This window comes from Psittacula echo (genome assembly GCF_963264785.1).
Source record: "Psittacula echo genome assembly, chromosome: 4".
NCBI classification, from domain to species: Eukaryota; Metazoa; Chordata; class Aves; order Psittaciformes; family Psittacidae; genus Psittacula; species Psittacula echo.
The window spans coordinates 51,120,864-51,139,716 of NC_137738.1; the positions used below are offsets into that span (position 1 = coordinate 51,120,864).

At 38.2% G+C, this 18,853-nt stretch overlaps 1 protein-coding gene across 2 annotated transcripts in view; it reads left to right on the plus strand.

The window, feature by feature from the left end:
- PTPRK (protein tyrosine phosphatase receptor type K) overlaps positions 1-18,853 on the plus strand; it is a gene marked incomplete at both ends in the record, with an annotated part of 410,302 nt that overhangs the window by 189,745 nt on the left and 201,704 nt on the right. For both annotated transcript variants that reach the window (XM_080614674.1, XM_080614675.1), the window contains 3 exons: positions 610-691; positions 2,641-2,756; positions 17,228-17,402. In XM_080614674.1, the coding sequence (XP_080470800.1) occupies positions 610-691; positions 2,641-2,756; positions 17,228-17,402 (373 nt within the window). The remainder of the gene's footprint in view (positions 1-609; positions 692-2,640; positions 2,757-17,227; positions 17,403-18,853) is intronic.

Consider the following 18,853-nt stretch of genomic DNA (forward strand, 5'->3'; position numbering starts at 1 on the left):
TATGAGGTAGGACAAAAAGTTGGATGTGAAGACAACCTCTTCTTTTCCTTCACACACAGCGATTTTCCCCACTGCCTTGCAACAATGAAGTTAACAGTTACTACATAAATCTTACGCTACAGCTGTTCTTTTCATTGCCACTGGGGAGTGCTGCACTGTTTCTGTGCTACTGTGTTTTCCTGTGCAATTATGCTGCAGAAGGTTACAGCAGACGGTTGGACTATACCGTGACCCCTGACAAGAATATAAATTTTTTTAAAATTGGTCAATGAGTTGTGTGCTGCAATGTCGAACCTATCTGAAAGTGATGGCATTTTTTTCAGGTTTGAATCATGTTTATACGTTTAGTGGAGTGAAAGCAGTATGCTGTTAATTGAGGTAATAAACATGCTCTTCTGGTGTGCCGTAAGCAGCAAATCCAAAGCAAGTCATGTATATGAATGGTATAGAACTGCAATACATTGAGTAATAAATATTCTGTTCAGTCGTCAAACCTTGCAGGAACTTCAACTAAATGAAAAAGGCAATGTGTCTTATATCTACACACTTACCACTGTGGGAATTCTGTAGAAATGAGCGTTGTAAACATTTTTTCTTTCATTTTGACAGGTAATATTTGAAGCTGAAGTCTCAGATGGGAGAAATGGCTACATTGCCATTGATGACATCCAGGTTCTGAGTTACCCTTGTGGTAAGTAATGATTAAGAGCTGCATTTTTCTCTGTCTTTTCAGGACATATTTGATATTGCTGTAGACTGGTGAGTTTTCATCACTCGATCACTGATGTTCTTTGTTTTTTCAATAGTATTTTTGTTGCAGCTTCCAGGAGAAAATGTAGTGTTGCAACAGTGATCTACCCAGGTAAAATCTTTGTCTGCCAGAAGTATATGGGAATATAAAAGCAAAAATTCTTGAGTGTCTTTTTAGTCATACCAGAGTTGGTGTGCATAATCAAGATGGGTTTTAATGTTAATGTGTATACTCACTGGTTAAAGAAAACTGAATTGGCAGATGCATGTAGGAGGTAGCAGGTTTATCAGATTTCATGCTCTTGTTCTTTTTTTCTTTTCCTTCCAAATGGACACAACAGATATTTATTAAAAAAAGGCTTCTGGCTATTGAACTTCTTGGGTTTTGTTGCTTTGTTTTTGTGGACAGACTTCAGGCATTTATGTTTGCCTTTTCCTGCTTTATCCTGGGGAAAAACTGCACACAGAAACACAAGTTGCAATCGTGAGAATATTCTATAAATAAGAAGTTGTGAGGAAGAAATTATTACTGTGTATCTCTTATCACTTTTTTTTGGTAATTTGGTTCTGTTCCACTCTTCTGATTTTCCCCTAGACATCCATCCCCTTTCTAAAATGGGATTTCATTATGATATACCTCATGGCAGGTTATTTAAGTACTCTCTGAAATTATCAAGGTCTAACAACCTCAACCCAAATTTGCAAAATGATGCTGAATAATAAAATTGCCTTGACAACTTCAAATTTTGTTTTCTTCTACCCTAAACCTTTTAAGACCATAGCTCTCAGAGACTACCAAGCACCCCAATGGTATTTGAGTGAGCTACCTCTTTACATTTCAGCCAGCCCAGCTGTCTGATGTCTGTACTCAGCAAAGCTCTGCTCAGATTCAGTATCTGGCTTTCTTTTCTTTTTTTTTTTTTTTTTTTTTTCTTTTGGTGTGCGGTGGTTTTTCTTTTGTTCCCTTTCCCCTTCCTTTTTCTTTTTCTTTTTTTTTTTTTCATTTGTGTATATTTTTTTAAGTGCCAAAACAAAAGGCACTTGAGTACGGCCATGACGGCAGACTATGAGCATGACACAATATTCAGATAAGCTCTTTTTTTGTTACTGATTTCTAAATCTTGTTTGTTCCAATGTGCTGGGTCTTTTTTTTCCTATGTTTGGGTTTGGGTTTTTTTGTGTGTGTGTATGTGGTTTTTTATTTTGTTTAGCTTTTAGTAAGCAGAAAGAAATAACAGTTCAGCTACGTAAGTAGTTCTTGAGAAAGGGATAAGTAATACCTGTGTAACATGCTCACTCCTCAAATATGTCTGTCAGCTTTCTTACGTCTAATAAATTCTTCAGGTGGTAGTGCCACTGAGCTTTTCTAGGGGCTTTGTCAATGTGGGAAATAGATTTTTCAGCTCCTGAAATACTGTATTTAGTGTCACAAATGATTTAATTTAGTAAACCAACAGAGCTCTGAGTTACATTGCAAACAATCTGAATAGCATATTCAGATAGTATATTCATATTTTGCCTGAGTAGCGTCCTGTTAATTGGGCTTCTCTCAGTATGATGAGTTTCTTATAATTCAAAGTCTTTGGATAATTTTTGTGAAGTGCTGCTGACATTTTGGCATTTGTTCTCCTTCTCCTGACTTTTATTGTTAAAAGATTTTATTATAACTCATGTATAACATAAAGTTAGTAGAATCACCAGGGGAGAAGGGAAAGGACTGAAAGCAATCTTGCTTCTCGAGCAGAGATAAAACAAATAATTTTCTCTCTTCTGTTTCTGTTTTTTAGCTAAAGGTTGTTATAATATGCATCTTCAGGGAGGCAATAATGTTGCAGGCACCTTTTTTTAGCAATAGGCATTATTTGTAATTTTTGTTTTACCCCTCTGCAGATAAATCTCCACATTTCTTGAGGCTGGGGGATGTAGAGGTCAATGCAGGGCAGAACGCTACATTTCAATGCATTGCTACGGGGAGAGATGCAGTGAATAACAAGTTATGGCTCCAGGTAAGGCTAACTCATGCAAGTCTATTTAGTTAGAGGACAAGCTGCTTTCTGGAGGTGTAATATTTAAATTTCTAAGCCTTTTTTTTTTCTTCTGCATGTAAAGTATTTAAAATTAAATTTTATCTCTGTTAAATGGAGAAACTTGTAATTAATTTAATAACGTTAAAAAGCTTGGATAGAAAATTAGAACAAGTGGTGTGTAAGGTGGGGGAGGGGTTGGTGTTTAAGGCATTGTGGGCCTTCTCTCCTTGGAAATCATCTTCTGTGTATCAAAATTTATTATCATTAAATATAGATAATTGGCATTTGGAATGTAGTAAAACGCAGATGTAACACAGCTGTCATAAATTTTGAGGATTACTTTATCATATAAATTACGACTAATTCTTTGTCCAAGCAGGTGGCTGGAGGGATGTGGCTTGTACTTCTATGTGCATATCAGTTCTACTCAGCAGCATATTTAATGGGACAACATAAAAGGACAGTTGCATGTCTTTTGTCTCCATAATAGGAGGGACTTCAACTTTTATCTGTGTGTAGTTGTGAGTAGTATGTATATACGCTAGAATCTAAGAGATGACTAAACCCAGAAAATAGCCATTCTCACTGAAAAATAAAGAAGAAACCACTACCACCCCCCCAACAAACTACTTTCCTTTGTGCGAGAATGGGGTTGCCTACAGTTAACACCATCAGTTATGCAGAAGAATAGCAAGGTTTCATAGTTACTCCTTAAAAAAACAAATTTTGCCACTTAAAAAAGATTAAAAACTCACTTTAGTTGTATGTGTACCTTTGTGTGTATGCTTTAGTTTTATATATAAACCTTAAGCACCAACACTCCTTTTGAATGATTTCTAAATATGCCCTTCAAAACTTCATTTTTTAAAATGTGCATATCTGTGTATTTTCAGGACTGTATAGTATATACTTTTGGGGAAGCATTGTACTTTGAAATTAATTATAATCAGTTAGTTCAATCTGTTTTATTTTTCGTTCAATAGAGAGCGGAGCTCACAAACCTTGAGTAACAGTTGCATATAGGCATGTGAGAAACTTAACATTCTGAAGAGATCTTTTTCATAGAATGAGATTAGAAAAATCCAAATTGCAGTATGTATCACTGGACAAATACGCTGCAACATTAAAAAAAGGAATGTAAATCTAGCAGTAACTGTATTGTGTTTTGTGAAAAGGTATCATAGTAGTAGGAATGATTTTGTACTCCACATCTATGAGTAGTAACTTGTTTAAATATAATGTAAATCCATATAATGCATTCACTGAGGAAGAGGAGCTTGATTTCAGAGACTTGCCAAACAGAGTGCAAAATGAACACAAAATGAAGCTGAACTGGGTTTTACTATATCAAAGGCAGGACAATAGCAATAGGAGCATACCAAGCAAACTCGTGAAGCACCACCGTCAGTTGATCATGGGTCAGAAAGGCCCAGTGGAGACAGTCAGCTGGAAATCTTCCCTATTGCTCGCTCCTCAGAGTCACATAACTCTGACAGATAACTCTGTCTAACTTTTGCTCCCCTGGGAAGCCCAGTTAGCAGCCAGAACAACTCAGAAAACATATGTTTTGTCCCTCCCTATACTTCATATGTGGTTTGTTGGGTTTTTTTCTGTGTGTGTGTCACAGATGTGGTTAATTTCTTGGTGCGGATGGTATGGTACCTTTGAAGTTGTAGCTCTTGCTTGCTTGTGCTTATTAACTGCCTTGCTAATAAAAGTATGTACTTGAACTTCTGTTCTCCTTTTTATTTTCCCTTAAACAGTGCCAAATTATCACCAATTTAAAGATGAGCCTTTTTTTCCTTCCCATCTCCTTATTACACTTCGTTCTGTTTGCCCAACCTAAGGGTGAGTCGGCAATCTTCCTTGCCTGAATTCTCTTCCTTAGATAACACAGCAAGTTACTGCTGTTGTCTACAGGTAATAGTGAATTTACTCCTTTTCCTTAAAACCAGGGGTGGGTATGTATGGGCCTCATGAGACTCAGGAGTGTGACTTGGGAAAGGTTCGCTTTAACCTTTGACCGTACCAGAGACTCATAAAGCCCAAATACCCAGAAAGGAAGAACTGGCAGATCAAATCAAATGCCTAAGTAATTGTTTTTGAGAGCTCTGAGCTGAAACATTCCAGGAATGTATTTTTCTCATAACATAAAAGGCCACTGGAAAATAAAATAGGAAAAAAAAAAAAAAAAAAAAGAAGAAAAAAGTGCAAAAATGAAAAATGAAGGGGGTGGGGAAGATTACATTTTCCAAGTAGACTGTGTTAGAGAAAATAGCTTTTGGTTATGTCCTTATTGAAAGAGAAAATATATTTCTTTGGAGAAAAAAAATGATGAAAAGAAAAAGCAGCGAACAATTTGCTATTAAAACACTTTCTTTGATAAGGAAAGATCTGAGGTGCAATCTGGGACACTAGAGCTTTTTGTATCTGAAATAATCCAAGATCTCATTTCTTGCATTGAAGTAATAGAGATGTGCAGGCACAGATTTCATCACAGACTCTACCAGTGCTCTCTGGCTCTCGAGCCCTTTGTTTCAGAGAAAGGCTAAGTGAATTCAGCAGCAGTAGAAAGAAAAAAAAAATAGCAGCAACCCTGTCCTGTGTTCAGTCATGCAGTCCCACAGCTGCTTCAGCCAGGTTCTCTGCACTGATGCTGGAGCTTTTGCAGCTTGACAGTAAGTCAGTTTAGGAGAGTAATCTGGCTGAAAGATTTTGGCCCAAATTGAATTTTTGTTGTTGTTGGGGTGGGGAGGATTGTTCGGTAGTGTTTTGTTGTTTTTTTGTTGGTTTTTTTTTTTAGCTCGATTCATGTCTGAATTAGCTGTATAAATAGTGCTAGCAGGCGGAAAAAGATGTGGATGTTTGGTTAGAAACAGGGAAGAGGGAAAAATGGTAACAGCCTGTACTGAAGTAAAAGTTGATCTTGGTAGCCTGTCTCATTATAATGTCAAATATAAGCTTTAATTATTTTGGGTTGTTTTTTTTTTTTTTTTTTAGTTACTGGGAAAAAGCCCTGCTCATATACAAAATGATCTATGTGCATTCTTATTTCCATGCTTATCTTTTTCCCAATATATATATGTAAATGCACATACTTTTGTCTGTCTGAAAATAAAAATGTATAAAAATAGGCACAGCATTTCAACACTCTGTTTCCTGTTTACTACTGCACTGACAGTATTTTCATCAACTCCATTTTCTACGAATGTATGCCTGTGAACCTTTCAGACAAATTGGAATTAACATTGGTTTGAACTTCTCCTGACTTTCATGCCTGCAGATTCTGCTTTTGTTTGTTTTTAGATTGCATCTGGTCTCTTGTCTTCTTTCATACCCCTTCCCTCCCTCCCCTGCATTTTGCAACCCCACTGGACCAAGGTCTGGGACAGTCAGAGCTCTGGCATTGAAAGATAAGCAGTAAAGATAACAGAAGTCTTTAAAAGTTGCAGCTGCATTAATATGAAGCAAATATTTGCACAGATAAGGAGATTTAACTGGTTGAACAAGATGATCTGAAACACACCTTTTGTGACAATGCGAATAGTAGGTGTGGGAGCAGGAGATGCAGCACTTGAATTTTTTTTTTTTTTTTTTTTTTTTTTTTTGTTGCTCACCTTTTCAATCTAATCTAATATTGAATCTCTTATGATTGTGAGCTGAAGGATTCTCTTTATGACCTGCAAGTCTTAGCAAATTCTGTAAAAATTTCAAAGTCCCTAGTTTTGGTTTAAAGTGAGCATTGATGTTGTTTCTGAAATACATTCGATCGCGGTGTGTATTATTTTTTTCCCTGCCATCCACTTCTGAGTATAATGGTGTAGAGTTTTTCTCTCCATATTTTTCACTTCCTCTGTAATATGTCACACAACAACAGCTGCAGTTTTCTGCCACTACACACTGAAGCAGTTGGATTGTATGGTAGGATTCCCCAAAACCTAAGTGGTAACCTAGCCTTTTTTCACCAGTCATGCTTTAGTATACTCTCTTATGAGCGTCCGGAGTTAGCAGAAGTTCTTGCTGAAAAATTCTTTTTTGTTGGAGGTAAACATAAGTGTGTATGCAATCTTAAAAGATTGCATATAGCATGTATAGACATCATAACTCATCAGTTGTTGCCCACATCTGCTGGTCTTTTTATTAAAGCCTATGAATTGTCTTTCCTTGAAAAGACACTTAAAGAATAAATGTTCTTTTGTTCATTAACATTTGGTGCATCTTGCTGCATTGTGCATATTGATTTGCTGAATTAATATAACTAGGACCCCCTTTTTATTCTGTGTTGGTTTGTTTGTTTGTTTTCTCCCCTGTGAAATGCTATTCATTCCAATGGAGCTATGTCAATAAATAACCTGGCAAACAAATTCTTGCACCTTAATCCTCTGCTCAGGATGGATATGTTTAATATTAAATATTTGAAAGAATAGCATGCACGGGGCATGCTAAACATGAAATTGCAGGAGTGGGCTGTAAGAGGATCTGTTTCCCCACTTGATTTGGAAATTTCTGTGTGCAGAAAGCTTCCACAGTTTTAAGCTTTGTTTCTTACTATAACAGTGGAGAAATAGGATTGACTGAATATAATAACTTTAGGGTATACAAAGACTCCAGAAAGCAGTGTACGTATTGTCTAGCATTTGTTCTGTGAATCTAATTGGGATATCAGAGCAATAGGGTTTTGTGCATAATCAGGCTGTGTTTAACAGCTTCCTGAGCTGGGAACAATTGTGGCTCCCAGAAGCCCAATGTGATTTTCAGTGTCTTATCGATGTCCGGTTTAACTGGACACTTGCACTGTGCGGAGAACAGAGCTTTTTGCTGGAACATCTGTTAAACCATATGTCTTGGCACCTGGTTCTAGATGGCGATAACTGCGGCACTAATGAGTCCATCCATCATTGCTGAGCTTTGCATTAACATAGCATTGGATTAGGAAAAGCGGCTTGTTCTGGCTTTGCAGTTGGATGTGTTTTGCCATGGTTTTGCAGCGATACCATTTGCTTTGGCGAATCTGAAACTCAAAGGGATACCGCATGCATTTAAAAGTTTAATACGCGCCTGGTAATCCTTTGCAGATTGCCATCACAGTGGTGGTGAGCGGGCCAATCTGTCAGCAGTAGCTGTGAGTGCTGGCTAACGGCCGCTCCACGTGGGCTGCCAAGCCTGGCAAGGCAGTCCTGCTCTTGCCCGTGGAGAGGCTCGTCAGCGCTAATGCGGTCTGATGCAGCCCGTCTCTCCGCCAGAGGAAAATGTCGTTCCTTGTGGAATAACAGACGATTAAAGCAATTGCCTGAGAGTAATAATTGAAAAAGTGAAATTAAACAGCATTATGGAAAATAAAATGCAAATTGCTGTAAAAACCTGGGCTGACCTCCCAGCGGTACCAACTGTTACCAAAGGATGAACAAGCATCTGCGTGGTTGTCTCTTCGGGCTCAAACAACTGGCTGTGTCCTGCACGCTTTGTTGAGGGAACTGCTATAACCTTTCATGTCCTATTTACCAGCATCTTGGGTTTGGTGCTGGTTGCCCCAGAACGTGATTTGATATTTAGAATTCATTTTTTCTTCCTAGATGCTGTGTATGTGTGCTCTTTAACAAGTCTTCGGACTGGGCACACGCAGATGGTATCATATGATGATGCATTTGGCCAGATCATTTTCAGGACCAGTATAGTATTTCAAGAATTTAGACTGGAGAGTCTATAGGAGAATATGTGCCTGTGGCAGTGGGTTGAGGGACACATCGACTCGTTTGGCTTGCTTTTTGGAAGGACACTATTTCCCCTCAGAGGAAGGAAGTTGGGCCATATGATTCCTTTCTTCCCACTGTACCCAGAAGGTGAAGGCATGGATCAGTATTCAGCAGGAGGGTTTAAGTATGGGCTGTTGGCCTTTGGGCTAAACCATTTTGCTGCAGTGAAGTTTTGGGAGGCTCGCTCATGGTCTCAGAAAAAAATGTATAATAGGAGTCACGTCTAATTTAACTTTGTTTTACTTAGTTTGCAAGGTTTATTTCTACTTTAAAGTTTTCAAAGTTTTCTAATGTAACTTTGCCTTTTGAGATCCCATTGCATGTTGATACAGTCTATTAACTGTTAAGATACTGTTTCTTTAGTTTGATGATAAAACGCTGTACAGTGCACCTGCATGTTTGCAATTTTCATTACATTGAAGAATGTTTTTTGTTCATTTACACAAATTTTATGGCCCCTGAAAATTAAAGGAAGCTGAATACACCCTGAATGTTAGAGTTTACTTACTTTGCTTTTTCTTTTTGTGGGGCCTAGAGAAATTTCAGAGAAAGTGCCTTGTTAGCACCCATGGAGTTTCAGCTGTGGAACTGTGATGGGGATTTTTGGTCCCTTTTTTGTTTCCAGTCAGCTTTGAAGTTTAGTGCTTCTTGATGTTGAACTGAAATAAGTCAGTCAGGTCTGTTTGTCGGAAGAGTCAAAGCTATGATGCTCTGTGGAGGCAGCAGGAGCAGAGAGGACCAATAGCTTTGGTTTTGCTCTTATCCCCAGATGGCGGGAGTGGTGTGTGAACCTCTGAGGTGCCTTCTGAGGGGCAGATGGCAGACTTCTTGGTTATCAACATCATCTGCCCAAACCAAGTATAGTTAATTGGGCTGTTTATACCAAACTTTCTTTCCTCAGCTGGTAAAATGCCGACCAAGTCTACATCATCCTACCTTTAGCTTGATTGCTGACAATGGCCAAGCAGCAAGTAAGTTTGTTTTCTGTTGCACTTGAGGCTTGCACACAAATGGCACTTCCCTCATTTGTCTCATTATTGTTTTGTTTGGTTGGTTTTTTTACTTACAGAAAAGATGTTTTTTCAAAGTGAGCAACAAAGTAGGGAAGCATAGAGGACAGGGCTCCTCTTTTGCTATGACTTGTCTATTTAACCTACATTTGCACCTTATCATATTTATGTTCTGTGATAGACGTTCTGGTTTTCCAAACATTTTTTTTTTTTAAAGATTTATGAAAAGCTGCCTCAAAGTGATCTCTCAAACTCCTTATAAATGACTTGTAGTTTATTCTGTATCACCCACTGCTGACTTTGACATGGTTATAAAGATTATTCACCAATGAAAAATACAGTAGTCATAACTTCATGTTTGAGATTCTCCTTCTTGTTTGTTTCACAAAGGTGTTTTTTCCCTTCTGTTTTTTTCACTCTATATTCACCTTTGGTGCTATCTATGTTATTTAACCCTGAATGAACTTTCTCTGCGTCCTCAGTTTATCAGCTTCTTGGATAAATATGGCAGTTCTCCCTAGATGACCGGTCATCTTAGGTTTCAGCAACATGAAATACTGTAATCCTCCTGGTTTTAATTTAATTCTGCCCCAGTTAACTAAGTCCTCCAGCTTGTGTTGCTACCAGTCGTTTAGTTTACACAGCAGCTTTTGGGGTTGTCATCTTTGTGGATCTTCCCTCAGGACACTGCTGCTCTCATGGTGTCTGGAGCATCTGGTGCTGGGTGCTGTGCTGGTGCCACTGCCTGTGCCTGTGGTGGTGACAGGGAGGAACTCATTGCCTCTAATACCGGGCACTACCTTTTCAGGCTGCTGTTTCGTAGTTTACAGATAGACCAGCTGTGTTGGACTACACTCTATGTAGTCCTGGTAATATTTCCTCAGCCAGCCAGTGGCTTAAACCCACGTAAACAAGACACCTGAAATAAAGATGATTATAAAAACATGTGGTGGTATAAATTCCTTGACCACTTAGTTCTTTGAAAATTGTCTGTTAACACCTGCATTCAAGGTGTCTCCTTAGCAGGGGTGTGATGGGTGGTTGGTAGCCCAGGCCTGATTTCCTCAAATAGCTGCAGGACTTAATGAATTACAGAATATGATTGGCTGGTGTACTTGGCTGCTCTTAGAAAAGAGTGAAATCATCTGCTAAGAATTGTTTGAGAAGCTGTCTCATGTAGTGTTAGTCTTCAGTAATGGGTTTTTTTTTTTGCAGCTTTCTTCCTTCATTGTCCTTATCTTTTTGGTTTTGAGCTGCACCATGGATATTGTAGTTCAGCATACGCTGCTTAAGGTGGTATAGAACTTTAACCACTGTGTCCAGAATTCTATGTATTATGTTTGGAGTTTTTTTGCTTTGGTGTTTTGGTCTTTTTTTTGGTTGGTTGGTTTCTTTTTTAAATCAACAACACTGCATTCAAGAGCTATAGCTTTCTGAAAAACTTCTTTATTATTATATTTTTTTTAATAGAGATTTTTTGTGGCATATGTTAGGTTAGGTTCAAAATAAGAGGCTTTAAAATATCCAGAAAAAGCAAGTGTCGTTTTTGTTTGTGTAGTGGAATGGTGAGGATCACTGTAGCATGACTTTTGCTATTTTGCCTCCGGTAGATTCTATTATAATAAAATAAATTAGAAATGCCACCTATGAAGGGCCAGATGGCTCTCAATTAGATTATTTCATGAGCAACCTTGTTTCCTTCGGTAGGAGGTTCAGTGCAGGGCGAGGGAAATTGAGCTGCTTCGAAGTGGACAAATTTGAGTAACAGCAGTGCATGTAACCAGGACATTTAAAGTAATCATGGATTTTTCTGTATTGCAGTGCAATGCAGGATAAAATTTGGCCTGTCACATTTATTCAAGATCTTCAGTATATGCTTGTATGGGAAAATCTGTGTTGTGCATCTTGCTGATAAATGAATGTGTATTTCATTGGAAAGTGGAGTCTTAGTCTGGTCTGCTGTGCATGTAGGGAGACCAGCAAGTTAAAGCAAGCTATATTAATTTCCTACCAAAAAAACCCTTACACTCCAACTGCATGCTTTCTCTTAAGAAATTGATCAAACAAAAGGAATTGCTATTTCACCTTTTTGTGTACTAAGAAGAAAAGACTGTCTAGGTGTATTTTTTAAGCTATAGTTCCAGTTCACACTCTGCTTGAAAGAAATTATTCTTTAGGCTTAAACCGTTTGTAAAGAAGATTGACTGGAGAAAATAATCCCACTTGTTCAGTCTTTTGCTCTTTTGTAGGTGGGGAAAAAAATAAAATTTTATTTATCATTTCTTATGATAAATAGATGCCATGCTTTATCATGGTTTTGATGTGTTTAATTAAAGCCCCAAGATTTATTAATACATTTGTGTGACAGAATAAAATAAAAATAATAAAGAAATATTTGTTTATAAAATATAGATTTTTCTCCGTTTGGAAGTTATGTTTTAAGTGCTGTAAAAGCATACGTTGTGTGTGCTGAAAAGTGTCAGACAGCTACACGGAAGTAAAATTTTAAAAGTATAGTTATTTGTGTTGTTTATGCCCCTCACATAATTTTATTTTTTAAAAACATCTTTTGGCAGATACCGTGTGTTTTTGCTGGAATTGAGACTGTCCACATTCAACTCTCTTCCCCCTTGCAAAAAATGGCATTTCTCCCTTAAAACAATGAGTAAAAGCAGGAATGTTTTGGAGCATGTTATTTACATATTCCCTTTTCTTTGGGGGCAGCAGAGGTGTAATTTCGTGGGCTGCTGGGGGCATCCTTCCAGCCCTTCTGCTGTCCAATGAAGTTTTGATTGCACCTTGAGGAACTGAGTTGCTTAGACAGACTTTCAGCTTTTGCCCTGCTCTCAACATGGATCCTGCCCACTCCACTCTTTGTGGCAGTGCAGTGAATCCGATCACGAACTAACCCATTTGCTGATGATAATAGATGAGGAGGGAGTATGTTTTCCAGGAAGGTATTTTTTATTCTGGGTCGGTTTTCTGCATGAGCACTGGAGTGAAGGAGAGGAGGGAAGACAGTGGGAGACAGCTGAAATGGGCACTGCTGCCAAAGTAACGTGTGTGTCACTGCAGCTGAAGTGTTGACATCTTCTTATCTCTGGAGGCATCCTGGCACCCAGCCGAGACCCTGAGAAGGCAACCAGAGTTGACTGTAATTATTAGCACTGGAGAGGACTTATTTTAAGGTGTTTACACTAAGAAAGGGATGAGGATGTGTAAGGTTGAGCTGTCCAGGCTGGTAAAAATCTCTAGTATGAAAAAGTAGAGTTCAGGAAAATTTAGAGGGAACATCACCACAGAAAGTATAGTATCTTATTTCTGTTAAAACAAAAAAGCAAGACCCACCACTTTTCAACCTGAAGAATTGAGAGAGAAATGCAGATAAGTTTTAAATTTATATTAAGAAATTAGAAATGCAACCAAATCTTACCAATAAAATAAGATGTTTGGCTTTAGATGCTTCTGGTTCCATTCAGGTCCTGGAAAATCCATTAAATTTTCATTTCATGTTTATGAAATGCTTGACTTCTTTCCAGAGACAGAAGAGAAAAATTTAAGGCTAATGGTTAATTTGCCTGTGATTGTTTTTTAAGTGGCGTAGACTTTACTGTTGACTTTGTTTGAAATATAGATGATCTCATTCCACTGCATGGAAGAAAAAAAAAATAGTGTTCCTATCAAATTAAAAATAACCTTGAAGTCATAGAGATTTATTTAAGGTCATAATTTTAAATGCCTGAAATGGCAGAATTAAAGAGGTTTTTCCACATGCTTATATTTCTTTTAATGAAGTGTTTATAGAGAGTAGCTCTTTGTGAAGCCCAGAGTTATTTCCACAAAAGGAGAATTGCCTGGTGGTGACCTCTCCTAAATGAGCAATTCAGGGTTATCAAATCAGACAGCAAGGGACTGGAGGAACCAAGGATCACACAGGGTACAGCCATTACCTATTAGTATAACTCCACATTAATTTTAAATTGAATTTTTAAAACCTAATTGAGCAGCATTTCGAAGCTCTGTTCAGTGTGAGCAGGACATAAATTGAAATAGTAGGTACCAGAAACCTCTAATAAGCAAAGAGCACTGCTGCCTTTCTTCCCTCTCCTTTAAAATCAGTGGTAATGCTCTGACATTAAAAAGAAGAATTTAATTAAGAGATCGTGGCAGTGCGTCTGAACTCTGACTGGCTAATGGCTTACCAGTGTAAGGAATATGAACTGAAATGAATGCAAGTTATTTTCTTCAACATTAATTTTAAAGTGAGAAGTCTCTTCTGTTTGAACTTCTCATCATTTTAGTAGTGCAAAAAAAATATTTTAATTGATAAGCTGTACATGAAGATAGACTTTGAAAATGTAATTGTGCATTTGGAGTCAAAGAAACAAATTCTAATGCAGAGAAATTTGAGCAACTACTTTAAGCCTTCTAAGATAAAGTGTTAGGAAATTACTGATGTAAATAGAAAAGAAAATCCTAGGTTTTGTTGTTGGAGTAGAACTGTAAAGCTTGTTAAATTTCATTTTGATCAAGTGCTCTGAAAGTGCATTAATATTTCATTTTAAGTAGGAGCCCAATTCACTTTGTTTCTCAACATGAAGAGTGCAGATGAGCTTAAGTAAGCAAGTTCTGAGCTTTGGAGGGTAAATTATTTTGCACAGCAAGCTTGGATGTGGTTCTCCGCTGCAGAGTAAGCGCTTGGCATTGAAATTTAAAACATGACTTAGTGAAGGCAGTCTTTCATTTCAGAAAATTCTCTAATATTTGTTTTTCTTTCCATAGATGATCAAGAATGACTGCATTACATGGGTTAGTTGTCAGGTCTGCTGTCATATCATTTTTACAAATATGCTTTCTGTTTATTATGTGCTACTTGGTAATTTTAACAATTATACGTCAAGTTTGTGTTTAGTGGGGGAGCTTGACATCCATTTGCTGGCTTGTTGAGGTGCACGTGAGAGCACATGCTGTGGGAGGGCATGGGCAAGAGGAAGGAAGTACCGTAAGGTTTATTTATTTTGCTTAGTTCAAGGCACTAGGTCCAGGTTTTATATTAAGTTATCATTCCAGACAGTTCAAGCCTTTGGTCAAAACTGGGAGGAAGGGGGGAAAGTAGCTTTGAAATCCTGTTTTCAGATTTGGCCTTTCCTATGAGAAGCTGTCGGTTAACAGGAGGGAGAGGTGCATTACCCCCAGAATAATTTTGCTGCAGCTTAAGCAGCACTGAAATAAAGCCTTTAACATCACACCTCATTTGTGTGGTATTTTAATAATTTCATTGATCCCTCAAGTTCAGTAAGGGCTGTCATTCATAGGAGTCTTTGCGGGCATCAGCAAACTTCCTTAATTCCAAATAGGAGGCAGATATTCATAGAGCTGAGTAGAGAGCTGGTGTCTATCACAGGAGAACTTGGCTGCTACAGTGAATCCAGGTTTCCAAGTGCCCAACTTCCACTGCTTTTGCTCTGTGGACACCCTGTCAAATAGCTTCCAGCTTCTGTGGTTACAGAATGGTGACTGAGGGAGAAGCAGTGAAAGTACCTTTTGGAAGGATCTCGTACACCATCTTCTTTTGGAGATTCATTTTCATTCTTTGCATCTCATACACTCACAACTTGCTGTTGATGAAGGTGATGGTGTGTTTTTTGTAGTGGGATACGAATTACTGACATCTGACAGGTTCTTATAAATGAACTTTTTCTCCCAAGGCTTGCAGTGAAGCATGTGTGAGTGCTTTGACTCCTGCAAGAAAAGACAATAGAATCTGAAATTCATCTGTTTAAACTTTTTAACTGTTAAAATGAATACTTGTTTCAGTGAGTTTGAAGTAGTGCTGAACCCCTGGCTAATCTACTGCAAAACTGTTTAGAGAGTGACTAACTCATGCTAAGATCACAGAGGGCAGATGTAAAATGAAGTGTTTGAGAATTATGAAGTACTCCTGCCTGTGACAGGAGGCCAGCTAGTATACACATGCAGCATTAACTCATCTCCTTTTTCTCCCTTATGTATTTTGCCACAGGCTTTCAGGTTATTAAAGTCTGTGGCTCAGCAGTTGCACTTGTGTTAGACAGAAAGCTCAGAGTTTAATACCTCAATGAGGTTTCTCATTCCAGGGGTTGATTAGAGCTAAAAATGTCCTTGGAGGTCACATTTGGCTACGTATCAAGCAGAGCGGGCAATGCAGTTAGGAGGAAATTATGATCTCTTTCTGGTGACTGAGCAAAGCTCAGAAACTGTATTCTGGTCATAGAATCATAGAATAGTTAGGGTTGGAAAGCATCATCTAGTTCCAACCCCTCTGCCATGGGCAGGGACACCTCACACTAAACCATGTCACCCAAGGCTTTGTCCAGCCTGGCCTTGAACACCGCCAAGGATGGAGCATTCACAACCTCCTTGGGCAACCCATTCCAGTGCCTCACCACCCTCACAGTAAAGAATTTCTTCCTTATATCCAATCTAAACTTCCCCTGTTTAAGTTTTAACCCGTTACCCCTTGTCCTGTCACTACAGTCCCTAATGAAGAGTCCCTCCACAGCATCCTTATAGGCCCCCTTCAGATACTGGAAGGCTGCTATGGGGTCTCCACGCAGCCTTCTCTTCTCCAAGCTGAACAGCCCCAACTTTCTCAGCCTGTCTTCATATGGGAGGTGCTCCAGTCCCCTGATCATCCTCGTGGCCCTCCTCTGGACTTGTTCCAACAGTTCCATGTCCTTTTTGTGTTGAGGACACCAGAACTGCACACAATACTCCAGGGAATACTGGTCAGGGAATAACATGTAGTTGATCCATGGGAGAGAACAGTAAAATCGTTTGTTCACTTGGTGCATGCTTCTGGATATACTTTTATTTTTTTCTTAATGCTAACTTTTGATGGAGGGTCTGTTTTTCAATTAAAATCAAAATTGATCATTTAATGTGAATGGTAATAAGGTCAGACAGAAGCTCAAACTGTTTCTGCCTTACTGACCTCTCACCCTGCCCCCAGAGATCCAGACAGATTAATATATTCAGTGATTTGTGGTAGCTGTGATATTTTCAGAACTCTTTAAGCTGCTTTCTTTACAAGAGATATATATTACTACTCTTTTAGAAGCTTTCTTCACTCCCCTTTCTATTTGCACTAGTTGTAGGTAGATAGGTGGTGCTTGGTATATAACAAAGGTACAAATTTAGAAGGTATTGAATTTGGACAGATAAAAGGTAGCATTAAAAAGAAAACATTGCTGATAAAGAGCTGTTGAAAACCTGTGAAATCCCTCAATGCCAGGCTTGTTTAAGTATTTCTTACAATATATATAGTGTATCTGTTATAATCTTATTTGAAGTTGAATGAATTTTCTTAGGAGTACAATGGCTACTGCTGGGCTCTCCTAGGAAGGTTTCAGCTATGAAGCAGTGGCACTTGAGTATGTCATAGTCATGTTTTGTGGCAGTGTGTGAAAGCCTGATGATGCTTTTCACCTTCAAACTTGATTCTGAAATGTGAGTCTGATATGCTTTTGAGTACTGCCTGTTCCTTGATGGGACCTCAACACTGAGCTGTTCTACCACGGAAATGCAGCATGGGATGAATGCATTGTTGTTTGTTAATTTTTTTAATGCAGTCTTTGTATGATGATCATGATAAATGTCTTTTTTAATTCTTGCGGGATAACTCTACCTTGGTTACTCTTATTTTCAGAGAAGAAATGGAGAAGACATTCCAGTTGCTCAAACTAAAAATATCAATCACAGAAGATTTGCTGCTACCTTTAAGTTGCAAGAGGTGACAAAAACTGACCAGGATTTATACCGCTGTGTAACTCAGTCGGAGAGAGGTTCTGGAGTGTCAAATTTTGCTCAACTGATTGTTCGAGGTAAAGTTTTTATTGCTTTCTTTTTATCCAGTTAAATGTTCTTAATACCATTATTAAGAACATTTATGTAGCCTACAGATGCCTTGATCTGAAATGATCATACAAAGATACCCTTGTGAAGCTTCTGAAATTATTGTAAAATGAAAGACTGATTTGCAAAACTTCTTACAATTGCTTTCCGTAGAGTGCATGTGTGTAAAAACCCTGATCCTGCAATGCAAATGTAACATGCTGGTATGCTTTTCTGTGGATGCTATTTGTTGAATTTAAGGTGAAAACTGCTTTTCATAAGTACTTCTACAGGTAAGAGAGATTCCACTGTACTTAGTTAACATTCCCTTTTAAAATCTGTCACCTTGAGCAGACTGGTGGTACAGCAAATAATACGTTATTCTGTTATCTGGGAGACACGTGTAAAAATAGTTGTAAACTTTTACCTTCCCAAGGACTGAGCATTATAGAGATGTTCTGTGATGATTTCTAACCTCTGAAGTAGAAAGAAGAAAAAGAGAAACGTGTCTTTTATACTTGAAATACTGTGTTGGGGTTTTTTTCTGTATTCATTCAGAAGCCTGCTGCATGATGCAGCCATAGCTTGTGCATTGTGATGATTGATAGGTTGGTGATTTATTTTATATATGCATTTTGTGTTCTGGAAGCATGTAATCTTGACTGGCAAAGGATACGGTTGAATATCAGAATTCAGTTTTCACTTCCAAAAATCACTTGCTGTGTTTGGCCTGGAAAAAGTTATTAAGCCTCTCCTTGCCTGATTGTGTCACCTGCAAAACTGCCCATTTCCCCTCTTACTTGTCATGAGGCTTTATGTTATTTTAAGTGGGGGGAAAAAAAAAGTTCACAAAATCTGTCTGTGGTGCTGCTGTGCCCAGTGTGGAGGATGTTTTGGCCAAGGAAGACAAAGAATTTAGGTGTACAATGGGCTCTCGCTTGAGTCGTTGGTCCAGCAATGGGCTGTTTGATCAGTTGGCATCTGGAGTCAGCCACTGCATCTGGATCCGGGACAGGGAAAGCAAGTGTCTGCTTGTAGAAATTAAAGTAGCATAGGAAATGCTCTAAGGCATTTGGTATCTGGCATTTGCTGGCAGAGGTCTTTTCCCTGAGAGACAAGTTGATTGAGGTCAACTAGATTTTATTCCTTCTATATAAAATCAATAAAAATGGGCTTTGCTGACTGTATGAGGATTTAGACAATGTTAACAGCTTCTTCTTTTATTTTGTTAGATGTACCTTTTGTCTAGCAAAATACAAGATAGTCTTTATCCTAACAAATGAAATTAGTTCTGTTATAGCATGAAAGCAGACTTTCTGTTGTTAGAAAAGCAGGGAAAATTGATGTATTTATCCAATAAATGAAGTTTTCTAATTTTTTCCTAGCATAATAGAGCAATAAAATGGTGTTTAAAGCACTGTTTCTCTGAAAAAAAAAAAAT